Source organism: Solenopsis invicta, chromosome 4, assembly GCF_016802725.1.
Source record: "Solenopsis invicta isolate M01_SB chromosome 4, UNIL_Sinv_3.0, whole genome shotgun sequence".
NCBI lineage: Eukaryota > Metazoa > Arthropoda > Insecta > Hymenoptera > Formicidae > Solenopsis > Solenopsis invicta.
The window spans coordinates 4,977,858-5,005,320 of record NC_052667.1 but is presented as its reverse complement, the minus strand read 5'-3'; the positions used below and the strand labels follow the sequence as shown (position 1 = coordinate 5,005,320).

The following is a 27,463-nucleotide window of genomic DNA, read 5'->3' as shown; positions in this document are numbered from 1 at the left end:
TAGTGTTAAAATGTATTGGTAAATAAACAAATAATGTAGATTTAATACGTAAATTCTACAACAATGAATAAAATGCGTATCAACATGTCACAAATGTTAATTTTATTGGAAAAATGTTCCCATGCTCTATTTTCAAATTGTGTCGAAGCGTTACATTTTTTGCATAATATTTATATGTTGCTTTCCATCATTCATCTTAAATTAACACAAAAATTTGAGTGGACCGTTTGAGGGGCATACGATGTTAAATTTTCCAACTGTGTATGACAATTATTATACAATTATTAATTCACAAAATAGCATACATATTCGTCAATTTTGCTCCGAGTTTCTTCTAGTCGGTTTGCTTCGTTAAATGATAGCTTTACGCGTGACAGAAAAAAAATTCACGTCAAGTTATCAAATATTCTATAATTGGGTGAGAAACTGCGTGATTTCCGAACACCCTGTGTATCATTGGGAATTCAAGAAAACTACACGTTGAGATTTCCGCGCCGGCCTGGTTCATCCTGGCTTATCGAAGAGGGAAGGACGAGGAAGGAAAGGGCGGGGCGGCGTAAGAGATGGCTCTCGGAGTCGCTGTACCTCGGTACAGCTGCACGCATCTTTGACCTTCGGTCATTGCATAGGCGTAGATAATCGTGGTTCGCGCTTATTAGAAACTTTTTAAGCAGTCAAAACACACGCGATCGTTACAGTACACGGATATCTGACGGATGATACGCCGGTTGTCGCAACAACTATAATTAAGTCACTCGACTTTTTGTCTCCTTATAAAACGATAAAATAAGGAGCAACTGATTCGTTAAACTACGATACGCTTTAAGTTATTATTAACAAGCGTACTGAAATATTATGATTTTGTAAACAGTCACAATTATAATAATTATAATTATAATTTTAAAAGTTATATTAATAATAAAAATTTTTTAAATCTTGAAACATTAAAATCTATCATAATAATAATTAACATTGCAATTATTATTATTAATTATTATTATAACGATAGTCTTAATATGTGTTTTAAGATTTTTAAAAAGCCACGTGCATCTCAAAATTCACGAGATGACGAATCGATGTCGGATGCTAATCGTTTCCGGTATAAATTTCATAGTTATCGCGATGTTCGCGGCGCGAACGTGCGATAAAAGTGAGGTCGACCAGAAGTAGCAGTCGGCATCCCGTACGCTGCTTCTCTTGTACAATTACAAATGACTGCACAATGCTCGTGAATTCCTTCCGAAAGGTATTGTAAAGGACATAATCAACACCGACCGAGTTATGGTACGGGCTGGGTCGCTCGCAACTTAACGAGCCATGAAATTAGCTGAGTCATAGGATTTAAACAGCATTCTACGGGAGAAAAAACAAAGTGCTCCCGGTTAACTTGGAAGAAGCCGCCGACGTTATTTTTCCCACCGTCGTTCGTTCCTTCGTACGACGCTCCCGCCTCGGTTATGAACCGAACGTTTAAACCGTTATAGAGCGGCGTCGTCTCGCGAGAAGATGCACGCGAGAGTAATGCAAGAACGTTATGGATTTTATGTACTTGGAAATAACAATTTTCCCGGGAAGGATGAGCGGCGGTGGCGAGAAGGCGTCGCGGTTTATTGCCGCGGATGAAAGAAGCTTGGAGCTTTATTGAGTGAATAGATCGAATACACACGGCCGCGTCCGTCATCTCGTGTCTAATTTGCGGATACCCTGCGATCGCGGTAACGTTTATGCGAGACGTAGATTAGCCGTTAATCGGAGAACGTATTTCTGGAGCTCGGTGTATATTTGTACGTTCTAGATTTATTCGTCGTTTCCTTTTGATTACAGACGCGTCGACAAATGAACGGGCGGATTGTTATCCTTCAACGCGCGCTGTTAATGAAAATTTAATTTAAAACTCAACCGCCTATATACGTAGCATTAGGAGTCCGTCTCTTTCTCTCTTTCTGTGCCGATCGCGCTTGTCATTTTGCAAATTTTACATATCTCGTTGACAAAAGAAAAATGTCGTTAACGTCGTATTTCCATTCAAAAAAGATGGATATTTGTATTCAGCGTAAAAAAAAAGAATTAAAGAAACACCCGGTAGGTTTGGGAAGGTAGAAGCAACCTGCGTATCTCTCCTTCCTTTTTATCGACGAAATAAAAAAAAAAGGGAAAACACAGATACACGCGGCCGATATGCATTCCAACTGCGCCGTTGCCGCAACCTGTTTCAAGGCGCACAGTCGGGTAACGGCGTCGATCGCGATTATCGGCCACGGTGCCTTTCCGAGAAGCTTTCGAAAGGCAGCGAAAATACAATGTCAAGCGAACGGGGAAGTGGCGGGAGCCAGAAACACGCGTGGCTGGCTGGCTCGCCCGCTCGCGCGCGCGCGCGCGTACGTCTCTCTCCTTCAGCCGTGCGTACGTTTCCGGCGATTTAAAGACCGCGCGACCTACCTCAACCGTAAAGTAGGTGCATATTTTCCTCACCTGCTGCCAAGTAGCCGCGGACGCGTGCATGCGTACGCAACACACGCGCATGCTGGTGCACCACGCGTCATTAGGTGCGCTGCATACACGCGGCGACCACCCGCTAAATCCGACACCGACGCGCCGCCGAATAAAAGTTTATAAATAAAATTTCACGCGGCGGTGGCGAGGAATTATACGCGATTACACGCGTATCGTCGCGTCACGCGTCGAACGCCTTCCGTTCGTTTTACGACACGCTAATGATGAAGAATGAGAAGGATGAAACGTGGGGGGACGTTTCCCTAATCGCGATCGTAATTTAAAGGCATTACGGTGTATCTATCCGATGATGTGGGATTTATTCCGCCTCTTTGCGAAACAGCGGAAAACGGACGTCGTTCATCGCGACTCTTTCATTTTTATCATTCATCACGTATGCTTGCTGGCTGAGCCTCACACGTCAATTAATGTTGAAATGAAAGTAAAAATTTATTGAAGGACACATTTAAAATTTTTAATTGATTGAAGAGTATAATTTAAGGGTTTCCTATTAAATCAAACAAATCCAAAAAGTTAATTTTCAGGAATTAAACAAAAAATTTTTTATCTTTAAACAATTTATTGTACAGAGATGATAATTTTTCTTTGGACACGTAAGTTTAAGAACAAAAATTGTAGAGTTTAATTTTGAGGACCCATTTATAGAAAGCATAATAAAGATCTGGATTTGTTCTGTATACATATGTTACATATAATACACGAACAAAGATTTAGGTTCTAGATTTATTTGTTGAGGAGTTTATTTAAAAAAATAAAAATTTTCTAGTCTTATTTGGTTCTTACTGGAAATTTTATATTTGCTACCTGTTTATATTTTTCGTTTTCTATTCTTGTCAGAACAAAATTTACAATGTGACTATTGATAGAGAATGATTTGGCGCCATGATCCAGATTTTTTTTTTTAATACACTGTTTGTTTTTTCATAAAATCCTTCTATTTTTTTTTGTTCAAAAATAATTTTAATTTTTTTAATTTGATCCAAATTTTTTAAATTCTTTCTACTTTAATTTTTTTAATACGAATGTCGAGTTAAGTTCACTCGCTGCAAGGTTATTTATTTATTTTTTTTTTACGTAATTACTCTTTCATAATCCCTTTTTATCTCACGCGCGTTTCCGACTTTGGCATTTTTTATGACTGGATTATGAGCATCCTTAATCCTTGCGAATCATGTTGCGTAATGAACGTGTTTAATTATAAACATCTCTTATCACATCGTGTCACGACTCGAATGTTGCTGATACATGTACGTTCTGTTAAGATTCAACTCGACCGGATTGTGATTGAAGAATTGGCGGCGAAGATGAGTTTTAATCGGTAGAATGTTTTCTCGTAAGAATCTCGTATCAATATTGACAACGAAAATAACTCCGATACATTTCTTTTTTTCCTGTTTTCGCTGACATTCAGACACCATGGGTTCAAGTTGGCCTCTGTCTGACGAAAAAGTTAGCTGTCATTAATCGATACGATTAGCTGATACAATTAAAATGTTAATGTATTTACGGCACTTGGCAAGATAATAATTTGTAAACTTGAATGCATATGCTAATAAAAATAGAAAGACAGAATTATTTGCTTTATAAAGCCGACAAATCTCACGCATATCAAACAATAGCTATTTAATGTTAGTCGTAAGCATCTATTGTTGATTTAATCGCGATGCAAACATGCAGCAACGAAAATCAATGTGTTAATCAACGGACGATGTACAACACTCGCATAATGACAACAAGCGCATTTGTTGCGCGTGACGATGCACCTTGTTTAAATAATTTTTTCTTAACGATACGTTCGGAACACGCACGGGCTTTACAGATTGCGTGATCAAGGGGGAAAATCACGAGGGAGAAGATACTTTCGAAGAATTTCGCTTTAAAGTTGCAAACAGACAAGTTCTCACGTCCTAAGATCTCTAACAATAAGTGAGCTTTAACTCGAGAGAATTCCGATTTCTGCGACAGGAGGACACAATTACAAATTTATTATTCGCAATTCAGCACGAGATCTTGGAAGTTCGCGAAAGAGGACGAGTGAATTTCATTTAGACGAAGAATATCGGTCCGGTCGTCAAGTTCCACGCCCGTCTCTCATCGCCACGCTCCCCCGCGTTACATCCGCCGCACGCGAGGAATCTCCCGTATCACGCTCGCGTTTATTATTCGAGCGCGTGCCAAAGGCCGCCTTACGTCAATAATTCGATACCGCGAGAGCGACGGGCGCGAATGGAATGGAAATCGGTATTCATAAAGCGTGTTGCCTCCTCCCGCGGCAGGACGCGACGACGGCGATAAAAAGGAACGTATATACGCGTATGGCGCGCTCACTTTATATAGCAATGCGCGCGAGTCGCACGTATGTCGCAAGACGGACAGCCCTCGGACGACGCGAGGAATAATGCGATACATATTGACGAGCTGCCGAGGCTCTCGGTGGAAAAACAATCTCCTCGCGTGCATGCGCGACTGCGGAATTAACTTCTCGCGCCTTGCTCCTCTCTCGTTTCCTCCTCCTTTTTCTCTCTCTTTCCTTCCAGCTGTACGCTTGCTATGCATGCCGACCGGATAATTTGCGTTCTTCGCCGATCTGATTAATTCCTATGGAATTTTTATCTCCCCTCCCGAAGTTTATCGGTGCTTGTACCGATACGCAGCAGTGGTCTGTCGCGAACTCTTTTACGCGAGCCTCTAAGGATGTTCTGGCTGTACAACACGTGCTAAAAGTTATCGAAATTTTAAAAATTGAAGGCTTCTTAGGTTTATTCCTTTTTTCCTAGTCAATGACAAAAGTTTTGGCCGCGAATGTTGAAATTTTGGTCTTGAAACCAACTGCATAGAAGAAACATTTTGTTTATAATGGTTTTTGCAGCGAAATGAATAGGTTGCTATAATAAATAATTGTAATATAAACAATATCGGCAACAACACATAGGCTTATATGCTAAATTGTTTTAAATTTTGACAAGCCTAGGGCACGGATTAGTGTTTATTTTTTTTAAATAAATAACTTTCAAACGAGTAAAATAAATTTTTATTCGAATATTTGTTAAAATTTTATTATATATAGTAGATATATATATATATATATAAATTTTGATTTAATTCGTAATGCTACTTTTTCATCAAATTCTCATATAAGTATTGCAAAACGCGATTTTACATAAGAATCAAGAGTAAACAAAAATTAAGTAACTTTCAAACCAATAAAAGAATTGTGCCGAAATTTTACTCAAAGGTAATATAGATCAATCCATGAAATTTTTATATTTTTGGTTATATTTTGAAATATGACAACTTTAAAGGCTTTTACAAGAAATGTCACTGTAGTTGATCGATTTTTAAACGATCTTTCTCGTTCACATGACGCGACTAAATATAAAATGTCAAAGTGCTATATCACTTGATTCACGGGATTCAAATCGGCAAATATAGCTGCAATGTATACATACACAATGTATAAAGGTATAAATAAAATCGAGAAGATATTCGTGGAATAAGTAAACACATAAAATATTTATTATTCAACATTTGTCGCGAATGCGAGAAATAAATCTGAGAATAAACGTAAACATGTAAATAACATTTATCGATAATAAAGGTAAAGGCTGCGCATTGATTTTAAGGAAAACATCTTTACATAATAAATCATACAATAACAAATTATAACGCAGATTGTCGCGCGTAGCAACGTACGAGATACATACAAGTCGAACCGATAAAAATTCCAACTTGTGCCTTCGATCTCTCTCAATTGATAAGTCAACAGCACGAGGCTCGTCCTCGCAACTGTTTTTACTTCCAGACTGATTTACTCGCCGCTCTTGCAATCAATCGGACGGATCAATGATAAATTGGCGCCAGTTGTTGAATTTCTTTCAACAATAAATTCCCGGCATTCCGCGGTCGAGTCACGCGGCTAATCAGCCGCGATCGTTAATGAGGCATGGTCATAATACATAGTAAATAACGTCGCTCGCAAATTAAGCGATTCTCCAGAGTATTCTGATTGAGCGACGCGAACGCGACGCGGGTTTTTATCGTCCAGCATGATCGGTCACTCGGCGCAATTATTCATGAAGAGAGTGACTCACCGGAATGGTATATCCTGGAATTCAGTCTTATAGTTACTGACGCGAAAAACTATTGCGACACAGTCATACGCATTGAAGTTCCGCTCGGAACGTCGGTTTAGATAATATTGAACTTCACAATTGTTATGACTCAATGTCTTATCTTTAAAATAGAAAGTCGATTTAATGATGCATTTACAGAGACTCTGTCATACTCGCGACTGCGGACTATCCGAAATTTGCACTTGTTATTCAGTGCAATTTTGTTTAATATTATATTAATATTAATGATATTAATGTTAATTATAATAACGCTAATATTAATATTGATGATATCGATAATTTGAATTTATTTTTGCTTTAACGTTTGACTACAGTTTGTAATTTCTATGTATTTATATATATATATTGCTAAATCTTTTTATATTTACATACCGAGAATTTATCTCTCTTTGTCCGTTTGTATATTTATAAAAGCGAAAGGATGGAATTATTTGTCTCATTATCCAATTACCTATAACCCTGATATTATGCTGAATCTAGAAATGTATACACAATCTCGAGAGATTGCGTTATTGAAATGAGCGCGTCCATGAAATGTTCAAGAGAGGAATGTGTCAATAGCTACCGATCTTATCGCGCTTTAAATTGGAAATACCGTGTTTACGTTATCTGTAACACCAGATTGATTCACATGCGCGATAGCACTACTGCGATTCTCGTAACAGTAATACAATCTCTCGTGTTTCGCGCCGTTTAACGCGACGATACGATTCGAGTTCCTCGATTTGTCGCTCGACATGCAAGCCCCGATCGCCACCGCCGATTTTCTTTGCATCGCGCTTTTTCTTTTTATTTTCTCAAATACGCAGTACTCGCTGTAACACAACGTCATCATCATCGCGCGCGACATGGGTCCGTGCGTTATCCGCAATCCGCGTAACGCGATAGCTCCTCGATATTATCGATCCCGTTACGCGATATTACCTGCGGTATTGGGTCCGAGCCTGTCTCGAAGTCGCTCGGACATTTCAGATGCACGAAAGTCCGCGCGCACCTGGTGGCGGCGTATCATCGTTCCCAACGAGCGTTACGAACCGCTCTTCCCGGTAACGTTTGTCTCCGTCGAGGAAAATACGTCGCATCACAATCCGTCGTAAATCCTGCGAACCACATCGTTCCGAAGGCAAAGCGCGTATTGTTTTTGCGTTTTACGTTTCGAAAACGGAGCAGACTTTCCCTTTGGGAATCGTTTCGATAAAGCGAAGTAGTGATAAAGGGCTGTTCCCTGGGTGGCCTCGAGAGTCCATGGGGACTCTTTTTTGAGAGACTTACAGATTCGAGACACGTGCACAACCCTCCAGAGAAAAATTATCTTTAAGGATGTATGGATCATATCGCGAAACATTACTAAAAATATAAAAATTTCGTAGAATATTCTAGTATTAGAATATCTATGAAATTTTTATAAACTTATAGATGTATATAGATTATAAAAATTTTATAGAATAATTCTAGTATTAGAATTACGTGATTGTTAAATTAAGTATCGCATTTCGAAGTATTTATTTGCAAATTTGATAAAGTATCATTACCAATTAAATAAAAATTGTACATATGCTAATAGAACTTTAATAAATATTCGTGCAAAAAATTCATTTAGATCCACTTATTCATTTAAGAGTTATTTATTTAAAACTGCAGCAAAACGTCATTTACGCTGCACAAGCCGTACTTTGTTCGTTACTTTGTTCCACAAATGATCAAAATTCACGGTCCAAATTCGAGTATTCACAATAAAATTTTTTTGTTGTTGGTTAAGAAAAAGAAAATAAATCTAGAAAAGTCTTTAGTTTTTAAATTTTCATTGTATCCAAATTATTCCTTTAATTCTAACAAAAAGAACAAAAAAATTCTTTAAATCAAAGAAACTTTTCTTTAACAATACACGTGTAACAATGCACAAATCTCTTTGTGTCAAACAAACATTCTTTCGACTCAAAAGAATCTTTTCATAAATGTTCATACCTAAAAAGACAATAAAGTGTAATAATGAAGCACGGCCCTGCAAAATTTCTGAGAATCTCTAAAGAAAGGTTCGACTCGAAGCGGATTAATTGATTTTCTATAGACATGTCGCTTCAAATATAACATTGGGTCGGCACATATCTTTAATATTGCATTCTTTCGCACGATGCTTATTTATAGGCGTCAACGCTGCGTCGTATCTGCAACCGTTACCGTACTATTCTCGCATTATCGAACATTTGTGAAAGATGGAAATCGGGCCGTGTTACAATATTTTACGTGAACCTGTGAATGGCGTATCGATGAATTAATACGGCTTCGAAATTCTCGATAAACCCGGTTTCTATTATACGTCTATTACCGGGGCCCCCTGTTTATCTTCTCTATTACCATTGTTCTAAACTTGCATGATTTCAGAGACGCAGTAAAGATTTGCAAGCGATGGTTCATGCAAATTGTGTGTACAGAGTTTGTGCATACACGAACAATGTTCACATTGTTCTTGCGACGTACTAACTGCGCGTGAAATACGACGTACTTTAGGTCGTGTCTGTTACTTGTATCACGCGATTCAGCGGAGCAAAAAAAATAAAAATTGTATGTAGCAGAAAATTTTTCCTTTGCACAATATACACTCCGTAAGATACGCCGCGTCGTTTTACTCTCTGAGGATATTTTAACTTCTTTCCGTAAAAAAAGAAAGAATGCAGTCTAAATCACCGGAATTTTTTTTTCTGTAATATGTTCGAATTTTCTTCAATGTTATCGGGGCTATTATTTTTATCGGGGCACGCCATTACTGTTCCTACAATTAGTCACGATCGAGACCTCGAACAATACCGCACGTAACTCGCATTGCGGTAACGGGCGAGGTTTCTAAATATAATTTTTTTACCTGCCTCTTTTTTTGCTTTTGCCTACAGTTTTTCTTCCCAAGTTTCTTTTCAAGTTTGTTTCTAAGGAGAAGGACGTAAATTCCAAACTCGTGAAGAGACTCGCGTCTAAAGTCTGATTCAGTAAAAGTAGAACGCCAGACGTATTTTAATTGCGTAGCAACCAAGAAGATATTTTTGTTGACACAAATTGAAAATATGAGGAAAATGTTTTTTTTTAATGCTACGTATTCAATTTTGTCTTTTCCGCTGCTTATATTTCATTCTTCGAAGTTTAGAAGCAATGTAATTAAATTACCGTCTCTCGCAGCTGTGAAGGATGAGATATACGTTACAAGATATGCTAAGAATTCGAGCGCAGCATTTTCGAGCTCATTCGTCGCCGATTCGTCACCCTCTTCAATTTTTGTTTTCAATTTATAACGTACGACGGTTGTATACTATTGGATGTTTGAGTTTCCGTCCCCGTTACTATTGTTATCAATTTTTCAATTTTTCTTTTGCAATACACCGAAAGAATGATTTTGTTGACGATAGATTCGAAAATAATTCGATCATCGAAATAATTACATTGCACTGATAAAAGATTTGGTAAAGTTACCAAATCCTTTTTTCAGTACAATGTAATTATTTTAGTCATCCAACGTAATTATTTTCGTATCTGTATTTTCAACAAAATCTTTCTTTCCATTTCTTTCAGTGTGTCAATAAATTACAGTAAAATTCGATGGGAGAAATAACGGAGAAGACGAGAAAGAGGGAGCGAAAATATGCGCGCGTGAATATATGTATAGGTTGAACTTGAATTTGAATTGTTGCTGCCTTTTCTGCTGAACGCAGCCACAGATATCCTTCAGAAACAAAGTGTTTTTAGATTTTATAAATATTGAATGCGTTTCTCGGAGCAGATATTTCCAAACGAATCTCAAGGACCGTACCTTTTTCTCTCCCCCCTTTCTCGAGAGAAGGCAGCGAGGAGATTTATTTCCACAACCAAGAATTGTAAAATATTATAGTTAAAGTCATTAGCAAGCTGGTCGTAACGTCGGCACATTTAATTACCGTTGTCATGAGATGCGTGGACCCAAGAGGCAGCGGTGGTTCAACGATGCGAGTCGCGGGACTTTTTACGCCGCGCCAGCTGTCTAATTTCAAGTACGGTGGCATATATAGAAATAAAAGCGGCGGAAATAAGTGCGGGGGCGAGGAGCGCATCTCTTAAAATAGCGACGAAAGACCTCGCTCGCGCTCTCTCCCCTCTCTCTTTCTCTCTCTTTCTCTCTAGAGCTACCGCGATCGTGCGCGTATGTATCTCGCAACAAGAACAAAGCGCGTGGACAAAGAGAAAAGTGTACGGATGCGTCGGAGGCGAGCGAAACGCAGCTAGAAGGGGAGAGAAGACGCGAGAAGGACGGCGAGAGGGCAAGGCGGTGACTGGCAAGCGTTCTATTACATTCCATTAGCCGGTGACAAGATTGCCCGCTCTGGAAGACGCGATTGTCTTTCTCTCTCCTCGCGTCTTCTCGTTACGCGAAGCGGAATCGTAACGCGCACCGCGCCGCGCCGCTCCGCTCCGCTCCGCGCGTTCGCTCGAGCCCGTCTTATTTTCCGAGAGACGACGCCCTGTAATTATTTGACGACTTGTCACACGCAGTATCGCGGCCTCGTGTTCCAGGAAAAAAAATATCGACGTTCCTATGAAGACGTCGAATGAGCCCCGGCGATATAATTTATTAATCTTCTGAGAATCGTATAACTTTATTGAGAGTACGATTAGCTGCTTCCTCGATTAGCGATTCCGACCGCAAGAATTGTGTCTCGAGTTTTCGTGTGTTCGCACACTCGGAGAAAAGTTTCTTCGATTCAAAAAATATCTGTTTGAATCGAAGAAATTCGTGCATTGCTATACGGTTAAAAAAAAACTTCTTTGATTTGAAGAAATTTCTTGATTGTTCCTTTTATTAGAATTAAGGTACAGTTTGGTTGTGCGACGCAAATCTCTTTTTTTTTTATGAAAAAAATATTTTTTTAAAGTCTAGAAGAACTAAATTATTTCTTACATTTCTGCCAGTGCTTTCTTTGAATTAAAAAATTATTTGTTTCGATTAAATAAATAATTTGAACGAATAATTTGTTTATCTGAGAAAAGGCTAATAACGTCATTTCGTAAAATCAGATGAATTTTTATGTTCTTCAAAGATATTTTCATTTCAACATAAAAAAAATCAAGTTAAACGATTTCACCAGTTTAAACTTTTTCGTGGAATTCGATCGACTGACAAATTTTTGTGCGTGTGATAATGAAAAACATACGCTTTTTCATTATTAATTCCACTTGTTTTTGAAGTTTAAAACGAAATAAATTAGCATTTGAGAACAATGAGGTTTTACAAATGAAAACGGTATCGCGTTAATTAAAAAAAAAATTGTATTTTTTAAAATTAAACTCGCGTTTGAATTTCGGAATAACGGAGAAGCGTAATTATTGAGTTTAATTAAAATCTGATTTAAAATGTAATTTCACTGAAATAAGTTTTATAAACGGGCACGGGATTATTATGGCACTGGCAATATTAACGAGCAATATTTCCTTTCATCGGCTAGCGAAGTATTTTTCCGCGTGAAACCGGCGCCAGGAAAATATCGCGCGCGTCCGCGCATCGCCATCGGAAATTCAGATTAGCTGGCGGCATCGCTCAACAAATGCCGCTCCGTGCTCGGGAGTGCGTCGTGTACCTGGCGGACGTCTCGTGGACATGAAAATATAGGCGTTAAACGCGCATTCGGCGCGTAAGCGTCGCGTCGCGTCGCGTCGTCGGGAAGTAGGCGAGAGGAAGCGTCGCGTAACGAAGCGTGCTCCGGAGCCGCGCGCGAGTTTGACGCCGCGGCTGAAGAACGCCTCGCGAGGCCGGCCGCAACATAATTGCGGATCTCCGTATCCCGGCAGCTGTAAATCCCTCGCGCCTTCGTCTCTCTTTCTCCTCGCTCTCGCCTCCATCTCGCGCGCGCGACAAGCAGCCAGGCTGGCCGCCCATCTCGTACACGCCCGATAGTCCGCGTTCTCGCTCCCGTCGCCGATCCAGCAGCAGCAGCAGCAGCAGCAGCAGCAGCAGCAGCAGCAGTGGCGCGGCGTGCCTGCATACCATCCGCAATATCGTCCAATTTAACTCCTTCGCCGTGGGTTTTAATTAATTAATCTTCCAATTGAACCTCATTACGGCTTATCTTATCGACGCCGCGCCGAGGAACGCCGCGACGAAAAGGACGGGGGTGGAGGAGGAGGAGGGAGGTTCGCTTCTCGCGGTCGTTTCTCTTTCATCTTTCTCTCCCCCTCTCGGTCCCCCCTCGCATGACATTCCTCGACCGCGAGAAATTCATTCCGTCACGCCGGGCCCGGCGGAATGGCGTGGCGAACGACGGGGGTTCATTGCACTCCATAGAAAAATAGACAACGCGCGCCGATCCGCGCGCACGTCCCCGAATGTACGTACCGTGGCTGTCTCTTGCGCTTCTCGCGCAAAACGCAGTCTCTCTTTCTCTTTCCCTGCCTTTACCTTCACTCAATACAGTTCGTCTCATTGATGGTACACCGCGATGCCGCAATCGCAGCTACTCGTAACACCGGCAAAGGATGTCATAATGAAGACGCTGGTGCAACAAATTTATTTGCATATCATTTCGTAGATTGCTGTACGGAGTGCTGTCGAACTCTTAAAATTCTTATCTACCTACGACTCAATTAAGTACGAAACAATGACGTTGCGAGAACCACAGCGCAAATGTGCGGTGAATATCTACGAAATTACCTAGAATGTAAAAGCACCTTTAGAACCTTCAGATTATACGCGAAAGTACGATGTGCATTTGTGGGATATGAATTGAACTGCATTGGAATTAATTAAAGATACGATATCCTTTTGGCTTTTAAATAGTAGGGCGTTAAATCTCTTTAAAAAATTTATTAAGTCCAAAGAGAGAATTACTTGAAATTACTTAGAAAAGATGAGAATAATTAAATGGGAAATATGGAAATATTTTTGAAGACTTGTAACTGCGCGAAAAGAACAATTTTCCTACAGCATCAAAAATCCTGGCGAAAATAGTATGTTTATTAAACACTTATTGAAGTGTTTATGAGATGGAAATATAAGCATGGAATTGTTTATAAAATGTTCACGACTGTTTGATGGACGTCCGAAAAGTGTTGTATGTTTTCAAAATGTTTACAAATGTTTTATCAAAAGTGTTCTGTGTTTTCAGAATGTTGCAAATGTTCAAAGAGCGTTTTGTATCTATCAGACATCGTGAACATCTTATGAACAATTCCATGTTCAATTTTCTATCTCGTAAACACTTTGCTGAATGTTTTAAAACTTCAATTAAGCAAACATATTGTAAACATATTTTCGCCAGGGAAATTTAACTAGATACAGATCAGAAAATAATTTTATACTGGGCTATCAAAATAATTTATATAAGATACCCAAACATGGTAATGTCGCTGCAAACAGTTTTGACATTCTAGCAATCAAATTAAATATCCTACTTAATTGTTTTAATGATTCAGCATAATCATTTTCAGACCTGTATTTCAGCAAAATTGTTCTTTCCGTGTGTTTTATAATTGCGTCTATAATTTACTGATGGAGAAGCGACGTGAGTTCGTTTCCGTTCTATCGTAATTTCGTTTACGAAAACGGGCAGCGTTAAGAAGCTCTCTTGGCCTCGGACGAGCTACCCGGAGTTATTTGTTGCATGGAAGGATATCGACGCGTTATCGTGTTTCCTAAGATAGTTTACGCGACGTGAACGGGCCCTATTGTGCGACTTTACGGTGTCACGCTCGAGAAAACAACGGGTTAAATGTCGAGATAATTCACCGTCCGTGAATGCAAGGCGTGGTGTGTTTCTTCCAATTTGACTGATTACTGAAACAAGAGTGCAACTTCGCATTCGTCGGTGTCTATTGATCGCGCGCGCGCGCGCGCGCGCATTAGGTTCAATTGAAAGATTCGATCTTTCCGGTTTCGATCCACGATTTAATTACAATGCCCGACGTTATCACGTATCGTATCGTACTATCGAAAAATCAGTTGGTCCATTTTTACATTGAAGAGAAACTTTTTACAAAAACTGCGATATAATTTCCGGCATTTGTTTTGATAAGAATGTGTTATTTTAATATTTAATTGAAGACATTTTAATACGTTAGAAAATGTTGAGTTATAAAATTATTGAATAAATCGTAAACTACATTATTTTAATTATTAATGAAATAACTTTTGACTTGATTTAAAATCAAATAAGCGATTGACTCGTTAAAATATATACGTGAAGAACATCGTTAGCTTGTCGCTGGAACGGGTACTATTTTTATAAAACGTACGATAGTTCGTTGTAAGGAGAAAGGAATTTTTAATATAAGCTCGCGATACACGTGGCCACTCGCGAGCTAATTTACGTTCGTCGTCTAAATAATACTTTGTATAAAGTATAGCGAGATGAAGCCAGGGATTATCTGCCAAGTTGGCTGAGCCAGCAGTCTACTTGATCCAAGCGACGTGATACTACGACTCGTCGAGCGATACTATGCGTGTTTAACTCGTCTCTCGCTTTTCTTTTATCGCCACGTCGCCGGTTAAAAAACTCCTTTAACATATTCGACGTTCGTGCATCACGCGCGATATACCGGCGACGAATGTCGTTTTGCGACGCACGAACGGCGAACGTATTAAATCCCTTTATTGCCACAATATCTTAAAAACGTTACATTTGATAAACACGAACAATTCTTGGCGAAACAGGATGAAACTCCTCCGTCGCAGTCGCTATGTCGAAACGGAGCGTATTTCCAGAAGGATTCATATTTTAATAAATTGACACAATAATCAGTTTCTCCTCGGTTGTTAAAGTCGAACGAGTTTGCGACTTCCTTCCAATCGTCGAGCTAGAGTATCTTTAAGGATGGGGTCTTCTATCTCAAAACATTACCAAAGATGTAAAAATTTTATATAGAATATTCTAGCGTTGAATTTGAATATTTATATAAAATTTGAATACAATTTTATTTATTGATTTAAACGTTATTTAATTCTTTGTTTACTCTTGAGTCTCATGTAAAATCACGTTTTGCAGTACTTATTTGCTAATTTGAGGCGAAAGTAGTATCACCAATTAAATCAAAATTTTGACATTAATAAAATTAATATTTGTGTAAAAATTCATTTAGATCTATTTACTCGTTTAAAAATGATTTGTTTAAAACTATAGCAAAATTATAATAATTTTTGCTGCAGAAATCATTATAAATCAAATTTTTCATTGTTTTCTTCTTTGCAAGTTTCATGCCAAAATTCGGGCATTTGCAATCAAAATTTTCTGTTGTTAATTAGAAAAAAAAAACAATAAGCCTAGATAAGCCTTCAGGTTTTAAATTTCGATAACTTTTGGCTCGTGTTATATATCAAAACATCCTTAACTCTGAAAACTTGACTATAAAAGAATTAGGGTCGAGTGAAGGGTGCGGCGTGCGATGAGAGAAACGAAGACGAGAGGAATGTTCTTTCGCGCGTTGACCAAGAATTCGATGTCGAAACTATACGCCGATAGGTTGGCGTCTCTCTCTTTCTCTCTCTCTCGCGTGGTGCAAGTACGTATGCAAATCGTATGCGCGTGTTTCGTGAAATCGGTATTTTACGTGTGCCTGTGCCTGTGCGCGCGCTGTGGGCACCGCGCACGTAAGTAGCCAATTACACTGTGCCACGCGACGCACGTCCACGGCATACACATGCAAATCTTGCGGCGACATCCGTTGCGCTGGAACGCATCGACCGACGTAACGCGTCGTGGAAACAGTACGCTTCTGGTCCATTAGGATGAATGAGGGATCGGATATATGCATAGATTGCGCGACGCGTCGTATTGTCGCGTGGCATGGACCAAGCTGATTTGCAACTCCCCGATGAAGGCTCATTGTGAAAAGTGTTCGACGTTTGTGACTATAATTGGTAAAATAATTGGGTTTAGGTTCGATTTTTATAGCCATTACCGTGTTATAATGTTAGTAACACACTGAAGAAAGAAATGTACTGAAAAACAAATATTTAGTCCGATTCTAAATATTGAGTTGATTTAATTAATTCTTGATTTATAAATTTAAATGATTGGCATAAATGATCTTTTTGGACAACTAAATAATTATTGAATCGACTCAACATTTAGTTGATCGTGTCAGACTAAATATATTTTAGATTTTTAAGAAAATTTTTTTCAGCGTAATAACATCTATGCATTAACACAAACGTAATTGCAATGCCCGTAATTTAATTATAATTTATTGTCATTTTTGGTGTCAATTATTGTGTAAATTATAGCTGCTTCAACTGCGTTTCGATCATCACAACTGTAACGTACATTCGTGTAATTGTATTAGTATTTGAAATTATCATGATTTGTAGTATAAGTTTTTCATAGTTGGTTAGAAATGTAAATCTAAGATCATTATTATCATCAACGTAATAGTGACCATAAAAAGGGGGTACCATAATTATTCTATCATGCAATTATAGTCACAAATATCAAACGCCTCTCTCATTGTCAGTGCGTATTCAGAGATAGAAATTCCTTTGTAGGATATCATCCTAAGGATTCCCATTAAGAATACTCGGTTATACGAGACAAGAATAATAACCTAAGACTACATGAAATACATGAAAATATATTAAAACCATAATTTATACGGTTTTTTTAACTATAAAATGATCGATTGTCTAGATAATATTGCAATCAATAAGATTTATTCTTCCTATTACAACTTGCTCTTTCTAAATTTAAACAAATTTTGAAAAAAAATTTACTTCATTTTTTTTTTTCTATTTTTTGTTTTGTCAATAGACTCGGTATGTTTTAAATGCGTGTCGACATCCATAAGGCAGGTCAAGATTAATCCTTAAAGTAATCCCGAAAACTGTACCCCGCGTATTTGACTGATCATCTATCTTTTAATTGCAAAAGCGAAATGGAATCTGCTCGCTCAATATCGTACTTCGTTCTATATCGTTACTTCAACGGCTTCGCGCTGCGCAAATTTGCCGAGGAAGCTTAAAGAGACCAGTGGTTTCTGCTCTAAATAGAATGTGATCAAAAGCGATCGATGCTACGCCAGTTCGGACGCCCTCGCTTTACCTGGACCTAACGTAAACGGTCCAGTCTCTAATCGATAGCATCCCGAACTTTGACCCTGGACACATCTGTGCTCCATACATAGACAAGTCCGCGTCTCCCTCTCTCTCCCTCTCTCTCTCTCTCTCTCTCTCTCTCTCTCTCTCTTTGTCTCTCTTTCTTGCCTCCCCTCATCAGGGACTGTTGCCCCGTTTCGTGAGTTCGAGACTGGTTTTTTGGCGCGACGCGTACGTGTGCCCTTACGTCGCGCAAACGGCGTCGACGACGTCGGCGGCGTCGGCGTCGGCGTCGGCGTCGGCGGCGGTGGTTCACGGCACCATCCCGCGCGATCAATATCAGCGCGAACGACGGCGGGCACGACTACGATCAACGAGGGTGACTACAACGATGACGGGGACAAGAGAGAGCGAGAGAAACAGAGTGTGTACGTGTGACTGAGAGCGAGAGAGAGAGAAAATCATCACACCAGCGCACATATGAAGCATGCACATGCACATACACGCACACGATCAGTATGTATTCGGGTGGATTGGCGTTGCGTGTGTGTATGTGTATAGGTGTGCCAATGTGTCGACGCTACGATGGAAGGGGGAGGCCAAGTGGGGACGTTGCCAGGCGACGGAAGCTGCTGCCGCCGCGCGAGTTCATCGTCCTCCGCTCACGCGCTCCTCCCTTGCGCCTGCACCGATCCGGCTTGCTGCCACCCTTCGTCCACTTCTTTTGGCTCCTCCGCGCGCGCGTAGCGGCGGCGGCGGCGGCGGTGGCAACGCGCGCGAACGAGCGTACGAGCGAGCGAGCGAGCGAACGAACGAACGTTTCAGGCGACCCCGCCCCGTGGATCCACTCTCCTCGTTATCGTCCTCATGAATTGGAATCGAAGACGCGAAGTACGAATCTCGCTGGGCGTTTTTGGGATGAAAGGGGGACGCGGTTGTTTCGGCGTACCGAGGATCACTGGTGCAAAGGGGCTCTCGTAAAAGACCCTTGCACCCTCGTAAAAGGTTTTAATAGATTATGTAGGATTTTAATTCTAAAGTATAAAGCTCCGGAAATTATCGGAGATGACGATAAGAGCTGTGGTACTCTTTAACTTTCGTTAGAGGGCTTTCGTTATTAATAAAAAGCTGGGAGATTCCTCCCAATGATAATTTAATAATATTGGAGTAATATATAAAAATTAAAATGCCGTAAAAATCGGAATAAGGGTTGTAAGGAATTTCCTTAGGAAAGAGGAATATAAAAGAGTCGTATATGTATTGAGAAGGGTATATAGAAGAGTAAATACATGAAAAGAACCATTTTATCGTAGTGCCTAAAAGTTTAGCTAGATATAGATCAGAAAATTTTATGTTGACTATCAAAATAATTATGTGAGACTTCCAAGCATGATGATGCTGCTGCAAAAAATTCCGATATTGTAGTAAACAGCTTAAACGTCCAATATAAATTTTTTAATGATTCAACATCATTATTTTCCAATCTGTATTTCAACAAAATGGTCCTTTCCGTGTAACATCGTTTATTTATTTACTACGACAACGTCATAACTGAAAAATTGTTGTTTTTTTTTATCAAATTAATTTGAGATATTTCTAGCTTTACGATTGCATTTTAAAGCAACAACGTTCACATGCAGTTTATATAACTAAAAAGCATTATTTTTGCAGGGTTGATGACGTCACATTAAAAAAAACATGTTTTGTTTAATACATGTACTTAATGTTTCAAATAACTAATGTAACATGATATTTTAAAACATATGTGTTTACAATATGTTTAAAATATGATATATATCCGGTATTTTTGAGTTAGATGCAAAGAAAGAGAATTTTTATGAAAATTTACAATACACTGATGGAGAACTAATATTTTTATTTCTGTATAATTAATAGACAAAATCGTACTAACTTCGCACTTCAGAATAATATTACATTAAAATTATAATGTCATAATATTATGTTCTAATTTTAATGATTCAAACTGGAAAATTTTGTTTTTTAAGCCGCGTCGTTGTTGTAGCAAATGAGTGATATGACGGAATTCTTCTCCCTTGTCGTCATTATCAGGATTTGACGGAATCGAACGGAATCTGTCCCCTCGAAACGCCAGAAATTCCAATAAACAACATGACGTAATAGGGATGCCAATGCATTTTATATCGAGGGCAATGGGCGTTCAGTGCCCCCGACTCCACCCCGACCTCGCCTTCGTTATTATCGTTATCATATCGAAATCAAACATGTAACGGATAAATAATAAACATGACGCAACAGGGACGCGAATGTGCCGTAATGAGGGCGAGTCGCGGGGGCAACGTTCGGTGGGAAGAACCCCGCCCTGCGACTACTTTTCATTATTAACGTTGTAGATTAAAATTGAAAAATGGCCTGACTAAACGAGCAACGAGAGCCGCGAAATCGGAACCATCGATCTCGCGGCGCATTTTCTTCCTTGCGAGGGAACCCTCGAAAGATTTTCACGAGAGATTTTCGCGACGCTCTCGTTTGCGCTTGTGTGTAAGATATTGAAAGCCAGCAATCGATGAAAATTCGAAAAAAGAAACAAAATATCGATCAATCAAGGGAATGAGAGTCACGGTAAAAAGGATGACTCATTCGGGCTTATGTTGCGAGCATTCGGGCCGGCCGCGGCCCTCGGTACAGCTGACAAACGCATATTATGCACGGCTATATACCAGCCCTCATCGATCTCGCCGCCCGTGCGCCCGACCAAAGGGGTTAAAACTGGAGCAATGGATCTCTCCGCTCTACGTACGTTGCCTTCTCCTCCTCCTCCTCCTCCTCCTCCTCCTCCTCCTCTTCCTCGTGTCGATGGACGGACCCGCGTAATGCCGCTTTCTCCAGCACGGCTAAAATTTCACGCAGCATTGCGGTCCTCCTCTCGGTTTTCCTTTCCTTTTCCTTCTTTTTTTTTCCTTTCCTTTCTTCTCCGCACACACCCGACTTTGGCTCGGTAATTGGCCCTCGCCGCGCGTCCGCGCTCCTTTTGTTCGTTCGTTTCCAGCTCGCTCTTCCGAGTTCTCGTTTTGTATCTCTCTCACATTGTGCTCACACGCGTCTCTTAATCCTTTTTCTCTCTTCTCCCGCTGCTCTCCTCCCTTGTTTTCCCGCGCGCCTTTACGAACTTCCGTGCGATTTGCTGTTCCGTCTCATTTCCATCTCGGCGCGCTGACGAGAGCCGGTTTTCGGGGCGAGACGTTATTGTACTAGGCGGATCCGCTCTTCTCGCTGGTAGTGACTTTGACTGGAGATGCTACCCTCAGTATTTTACGAGCGCGAAGTACCTGATCCACATGGCAAATTGCGCGAGCGAGGTGGCACGCTATGTTCAAGTGTTACGCAGAAATCTCGCCTAGCAGGTCTAACGACTCTTGTACTAATCCAATGATAAAACGACACTTTGCATAATCGCTCTTAATTTATATTATATCATGAAGTTGCCCCGAAAGTGTGTTTGTTGCAAATAGCGCATTTTAAATCTAATCTTTCTTTAAGCGACAATAATATAAAAGGAAGAACGATTTTTGCTAGAGGATCTAAAAAGTTAGCTGGATACAGATCTGAAAATAATTTTGCTGGACGATCAAAATAATTACGTACGGCGCTTAGTTGCTATGTCGAAACTTTGTGCAGCATTGCTCATCATGCGTCCTACATAATTATTTTGATGGCACAATATTGTTATTTTTAGATCTGTATCCAGCTCAATTTTAGATATTTCAGCAAAATTGTTCTCTCCGTTCATGATTAAAATCTATTAGATTTTAATATATATTATATAATACACTATACTCTTAAATTGTAAAATGACATTTTAGTGTTTTCTTGCAATTTCTTTCCCAGGAATAGAGGATTAACGAATTTAATTCGATTTTATACTTAACGAGCGTTTATCAAATTTGACAAATTGAGAAGCTATTTCTCACGAAAAGGGCACTTTGCACAAATTAAATTTTCAGTCGTGTGAACACTCGACGCGAAATCTTATTTTTAATTCTAGGATGAGTTTATTTTAATTCAAAGACTAATTGAATACTAACGGTTTGCCACTGAACGACAAAAATACGACGAACCTATCGCGCCGGCGAGAAAATATTTGGAGTTGATAAAAAAAATTTTTTATCGGTCAATCGTTAATTCTGAGACACCCCGTATATCAACGCGTGAAACGTTCGCAGATTACATGTAATAAGCTGATTCACCTGTGAAAGCCACGATATCCCACTTATGCGTTTAACGCGGTACATACGTCTATAAATAGAGCATGTGCCTCGCGAGAGTGTAGGTATGCGCGTTCGTCTCGGTGCAACGTTATTTACTACGGAAGAATCGCAATAGCGTTTCACAACATGCCGCTTTACAATACGGAATAATGACTGCAAACAATTATTATCGATTAATCCGGAACGATTTTGTTCCGGGCCGTGTGCTCGAAAGAGAATATATCTCACCGCAATTTTACCTCAAATTGTTCAAGTTAAAAGCGGAATCTCGCGCGTTGCAATATAATAGTAATCGAAACTATACAAACGAGTAAAACGCGATGCATCGCGAGATATGTGCTTTTATTTTAACGTTGGATTGCACAAAGTTAATGTTACTATGGTATTTCGGTACCCAGATACACCGTTCGATGTATCCAATCATTGTTATTGCAATTTAATTTTATTGTATATATTGTATACAATTTTAATATTATACAGTAAAAATAAATATGATAGTATAATTTTATTATATCAAGTTGGTCAGGAAGTCTTCGTATTTTGAGTCGCCCTACCTGGCGGATATCTTTTCTTTAATTCCAGGACTAGTTTTTTTTCCCCTAAGAATGAAATTGTCAAGCTTATAAATCAACGGGAGGAGGCCATTAGACAGAGGCTATATTAATGATTAATACAAAAGTGCTTTTTATGAAAAACGATTTTTTCCCTTTTTTTTTCATAAAATACGAAGACTTCTGCTCAATCTAATATATTATTATTTTATTGCATTGACAATGTGGACTAATTTCATTCAATTTCTTCCAGAATGTTGATCACAAGATGAAATTCCGCTCCAAGAAGGGCCAGCTGCCGTTCGTCGAGCTGAACGGCGAGGAGATCGCGGACAGCACCATCATCCTGCGGGAATTGAGCCAGAAATTTGGCAAGGATCTGGACGCCGGTCTCACGTCCGAGCAGCGAAGTGTCTCCCACGCTATGATATCGATGATCGAGAACCACCTTGTCTGGGTTGTCGCATGTTGGCGCACGAAGAACCTGGATCAGGTGCTGAAGGGCTACAAGGTCAATCTGCAGCTTGCTCTAGGATCACGTATTCCGAACGCTATTTTGAACTTCTTCTTCAAGCTCACGTTTGGACGCAAGGTAACTTTCGCTTGTCGTTCGCCCTGTGATTTCGGTGTGACTTAGCATACAACTTGGACGTTACTCACAACTTTCGATCATTCAATTCCAATGATTTTATATGCATCCATAACATGTTTTCGTACAATTTATTTGCATATTTTCATAATTATATTCCACATTATTGCCATCGTTATGCAAATTAAGCTCATGCTGTACGCAAAAAATAATTGTTCCTCGACCTTCTCTCATTAATTTTGTCCGAGACCGCACGATTTCGTATGTTTCGAGTTTTTCGATTTGTTACATGCATGTACCACTCACATTATGCTAGTTTGCGTTCGTGTAAATAAGTACTGACTGTAGTTTTGTCCTTGCACATTTTTAGTATTAAAAAAAATGCCTCGCGTAGCAAACCTCATCAGCGATCATTTTAAAGCTCTCTTAGTTGAGTCCTGGTCGAGGTTTTCACGTAGATATATTAATAATATGGAATATATATATAAAGAGGACTGAAATGTAAGTTTGTTAAAACAATGTACAATTTTTATTCACTAAAAGTAGTACTTTCCCAAAATGATGTATCGTTATTTAAGTCTTACTTCGACCAAGTTTCGCTACTTACACGTTATCACAATGTTTACTTCATGCTATCTCCAGAATCATTCATAGTATTCGCTTAGAGTGCACAAATTGCGCTTACAGCCATAAATGTGCTATGAATGTGCTAGCTAGAGGTAGTATCGCGACAACGAAGCGCAATTGTAGAACAAAATATCGTGACCATTTGTAGTGAGATGGTAGTTGGATTGCTTGCAGGGCGCGAGGAAAGTGAAGGCTCAGGGAATGGGCGTGCACAGTGCGGAGGAAGTGTCCCAATTCGGCTGCACCGATCTCAAGGTGCTCTCGGACACGCTTGCCGACAAGCCCTTCTTCTTCGGGGACGAGCCGACTACCGTAAGTATTATTAAACGCGTTAATACGTTGCTCGTAACGATCGGGAGATTTTGCGTTACACACTGCGCGGTAATACGTTCTAGCGTGATAGTACTTGATCTGCTGTGTAAATAACAGTTTCAGTTACTTGTAATCTGATGCGAAAGATAATATCGGCTGCTGAAAACCAGTGCTGCTCGCGGCAAAACGGTGTTGGGAGTCGCGAAAAAGCTTTGTTTTCAGTTATCTCACGGATATTGGACACCGGCCTGAACAAATAACACAATTATTGATTCGAGCTTTAATAGCTTTCGAGTCGCAGTCGATTAAAAATTAATTGGTTTTAATTAATTTGTTTTAATGAACTTTGGGAGAATAAATAGATCAAAATAGTTTCTTTTATTCTGCATTAATTACGTCGATTCGCTATTACGTTTGTTCCAAGAAGATCGATAATGTAAAAATATGAGCAACAATTTTAGCAATCTATGTTGACCCTCGATGGCGACGATGTTTGGGTTTTTGCAGATGGACGTGGTAGCATTCGCGCATCTCGCTCAAATCCTGTACATCGACAAGGACACTCCGTACAGCCTGCGAGACTACATGGTCGAGAACTGTCCCAACTTGGTCGGGCATTGCTCGCGCGTTAAAGAACGATGTTTCCCGGATTGGGACGAGATCTGCTCCAGCCTGGACATGAATACGCATCTGCCGAAGCCCGAGAAGCAGGAGGAGAAGGAAGGCAAGGAGGAGGCGAAAGAGTCCAAAGAGTCGAAGGAAGAGAAAGAGGGCGACAAGGAGAAGGCGGACAAGGAGGAGAAGGAAGTCGAGAAGGACAAAGAAGTTGATGAGAACAAAGAAAAAGAGAAGGATGGCAAATAAGCAGTCTCTCGTTGTAAAGGGAAGTAATAAGTCGTTTCAAGGATTTAAAGGCGAAGAGTCGCGAAGGTGTATCGGCGAATGAATAAAGATAGAGAGAGAAAGAAAGAGAGGGATAGTTGGGACGGTAAAAATGTGTGCATGTGTGTGTGCGTGTGTGTGCGTGGTTGCATGAATGTGTGAACGACAACGGAGACGAGGATGATGTAGAAAGCACGTACAGAATGGTGACGAGGGAAGGGAGTTGCCGGAAATGAGAGATTGTGCGTGAGAGAGAAAGGGAGAAAGAAAGAGGCAGAGAAAGAAAGAGAGAGAGAGAGAAAGAAGGAAAGTGTGCACGTGTGTATGTGTGTGCGTGCGAGAGAGAAAGCAAAAAAGAGAGAGATGAGGTTTGGGACTAGAGCTCTCTACTTATATATACGTATAGATATTAATAGACTCATGTATAATGTTAATACTTCGTTTATATACGTTCAATGCGCATCACGCGTTTACTTCACATTGACACTCGAAATACACACGACCGGAACGACTATTCTCTAACCCACACGCCCTTTCTCTGCTCTGCTAAGGACAAACGAAAAACAAACGGGGCTATCTCATAAGTCATTAGAAACGTAGGATTGCAATATGCGAACTGCAATAGCCTGACGCAGCTGGGGTCTTTGTCGACAGTGGCCAAATGCAATATAGCGTTATGCTATAAGATAGACGTAGTTACGGGAGAAGAGGAAGAGAAGAAGAAGCGAGGGTAGGGCGGCGCGCAAACTGGCATACCGATCCCCGCCTTCTAAGGCGAATAGCGTCCCCTGCTTCGCTTCTCTCAATGATCCTTGCTGTGCATAAGTTACCTTGCGTCCTGCGCAAATGTAACGCAATCTTTTCTTTAATTTAGTTCATATTAATTTCCTCTTTAATACGTTCACACGTGTATCGCGCGTTTTTCTTTCACTCTCATATATCGTGTTAAATGATGTTTCTAAAAGATTTTGTATGACGAGAGATTTTTTACGACGTATCATTGAGAGAGAGATTGTCTATTAAAACCATCTGAGGAAGCACCGTTGCGTCCTGTAGCCGGTTCATCGACGCGATCCGAGATTTTTTCATTACGATAACGCTAATGATAACGTTAATATTAAAGTAATGATAATATTGATAAGAATGTGACAACAATAATAATATTAATATTAACCGTAATATTGATAGGAGGAAGGGAATCCGATGTCCATAAAACAAGTGTTAGGTCATCGATTGACTGAATTAATTCTCTCTCTTTCTCTCTCTCTCTCTCTCTCTCTCTCTCTCTCTCTTTCTTGCTCTCTCTTTCTCACGTTCTTTCAACAATCGAATCGAGAGTCGAGTCACGCCAATTGACCAGCTAGCAACGGACGTCCTCAGACAGCCTAATGTAGAATGCAAATGGAGTTGGGCAGGCCATACGGAAAAGTAGTTTGATCCGCTCTTCCGCCTGGCCGCAAATGCCGTTTGCATTTCAGCATCATCTCGAAGCGCGTGCAATCAAATTTTTATTTTAATGACGACGCTTATTCCTATACATTTCGTACGGACTATGCGATACTTTTGCAGTCGTTTCTGATCACTTTTTAGACGAATGGGTAAGGAACCCGCGATAAGCGATGGACGGCACATATTATTATCTATTATTTGTATATTATAGTATATATGTATTACGTAGACGCGCGCGAATGCAGTCGGACTTAGATACGCGAGGAAGATGCCATTCGTGTATAGCAGAGTCGTAATATTTCGTCCCCTTATCCACCATTCCTTGCTCCCCCCAAGCTCTTTTTTATTTTTATTTTTCTTTCTCTTAGCGAAGAGGCACAGGTAATGTTTTGATCTCTTTTCCCTTGGTACTCAAAACGCTGTGCTGCCCACGTATTTTATTGATATACGATTTTTCGGACGCGTTAAGGAAAAAAAAAACATTACCTTGCGTAATACAAAGTGTCTTTCACGCATCGAAAATCGACAATTTGATGTATAACGGGAATTGAAGTTTTTTCTACGAACTGCGTAGCAGCTGCGTAGTTTTTCTACGGCAGCTGAACATATTCCACGAGAAGACACGAGATATATTACATTTAAGTAGCTCACTATATTATTGATAACGATTATATATATATACATACCAATATATATATATATATATATATATATATATATATGATCACGTAAAGAAAAAATGGAAAAAAAAAGATTAGTGGATGATGCTGTTTATACTTAGGACGGCGCATATGTTTTCACCTGTGGTTACATATTATTATGAATTATTACGTGCGAGTAAATAATATAAATTAGAGAATGGAAGAAACATTTGGACAAGAGAGACCATAACGTTGCAAGCACAGTAGGTAGGCCCACTCAATACAGTAAGATTATTATAAGAAGAATATTAATAATTATTATAATATGACTGCTCGTTTTATGCTCGGCGCTATACATTTCATTGTCATTATTATATCACCATTTATTAACGATATACATACGAACAAATAAAATGTGTTTATAAATATGAAGCGAACTTTACGTTATCGGCGTTTATTGCGATCTACTGTCCAAATCTTTTT

General features: G+C 39.7%; 1 protein-coding gene across 2 annotated transcripts in view; it reads left to right on the top strand.

The window, feature by feature from the left end:
• Positions 1-27,413, top strand: part of LOC105195580 (failed axon connections) — a 37,084-nt gene extending 9,671 nt beyond the window's left edge. Inside the window, exons 2-4 of one of the 2 annotated variants that reach the window (XM_011161047.3) lie at positions 22,734-23,072; positions 23,856-24,008; positions 24,516-27,413. In XM_011161047.3, coding sequence (XP_011159349.1) covers positions 22,734-23,072; positions 23,856-24,008; positions 24,516-24,872 — 849 coding nt within the window. In that variant the 3' untranslated portion in view covers positions 24,873-27,413. The remainder of the gene's footprint in view (positions 1-22,733; positions 23,073-23,855; positions 24,009-24,515) is intronic. The other variant, XM_011161048.3, reaches the window with a different exon arrangement.
• Positions 27,414-27,463: the final 50 nt, after the last annotated feature.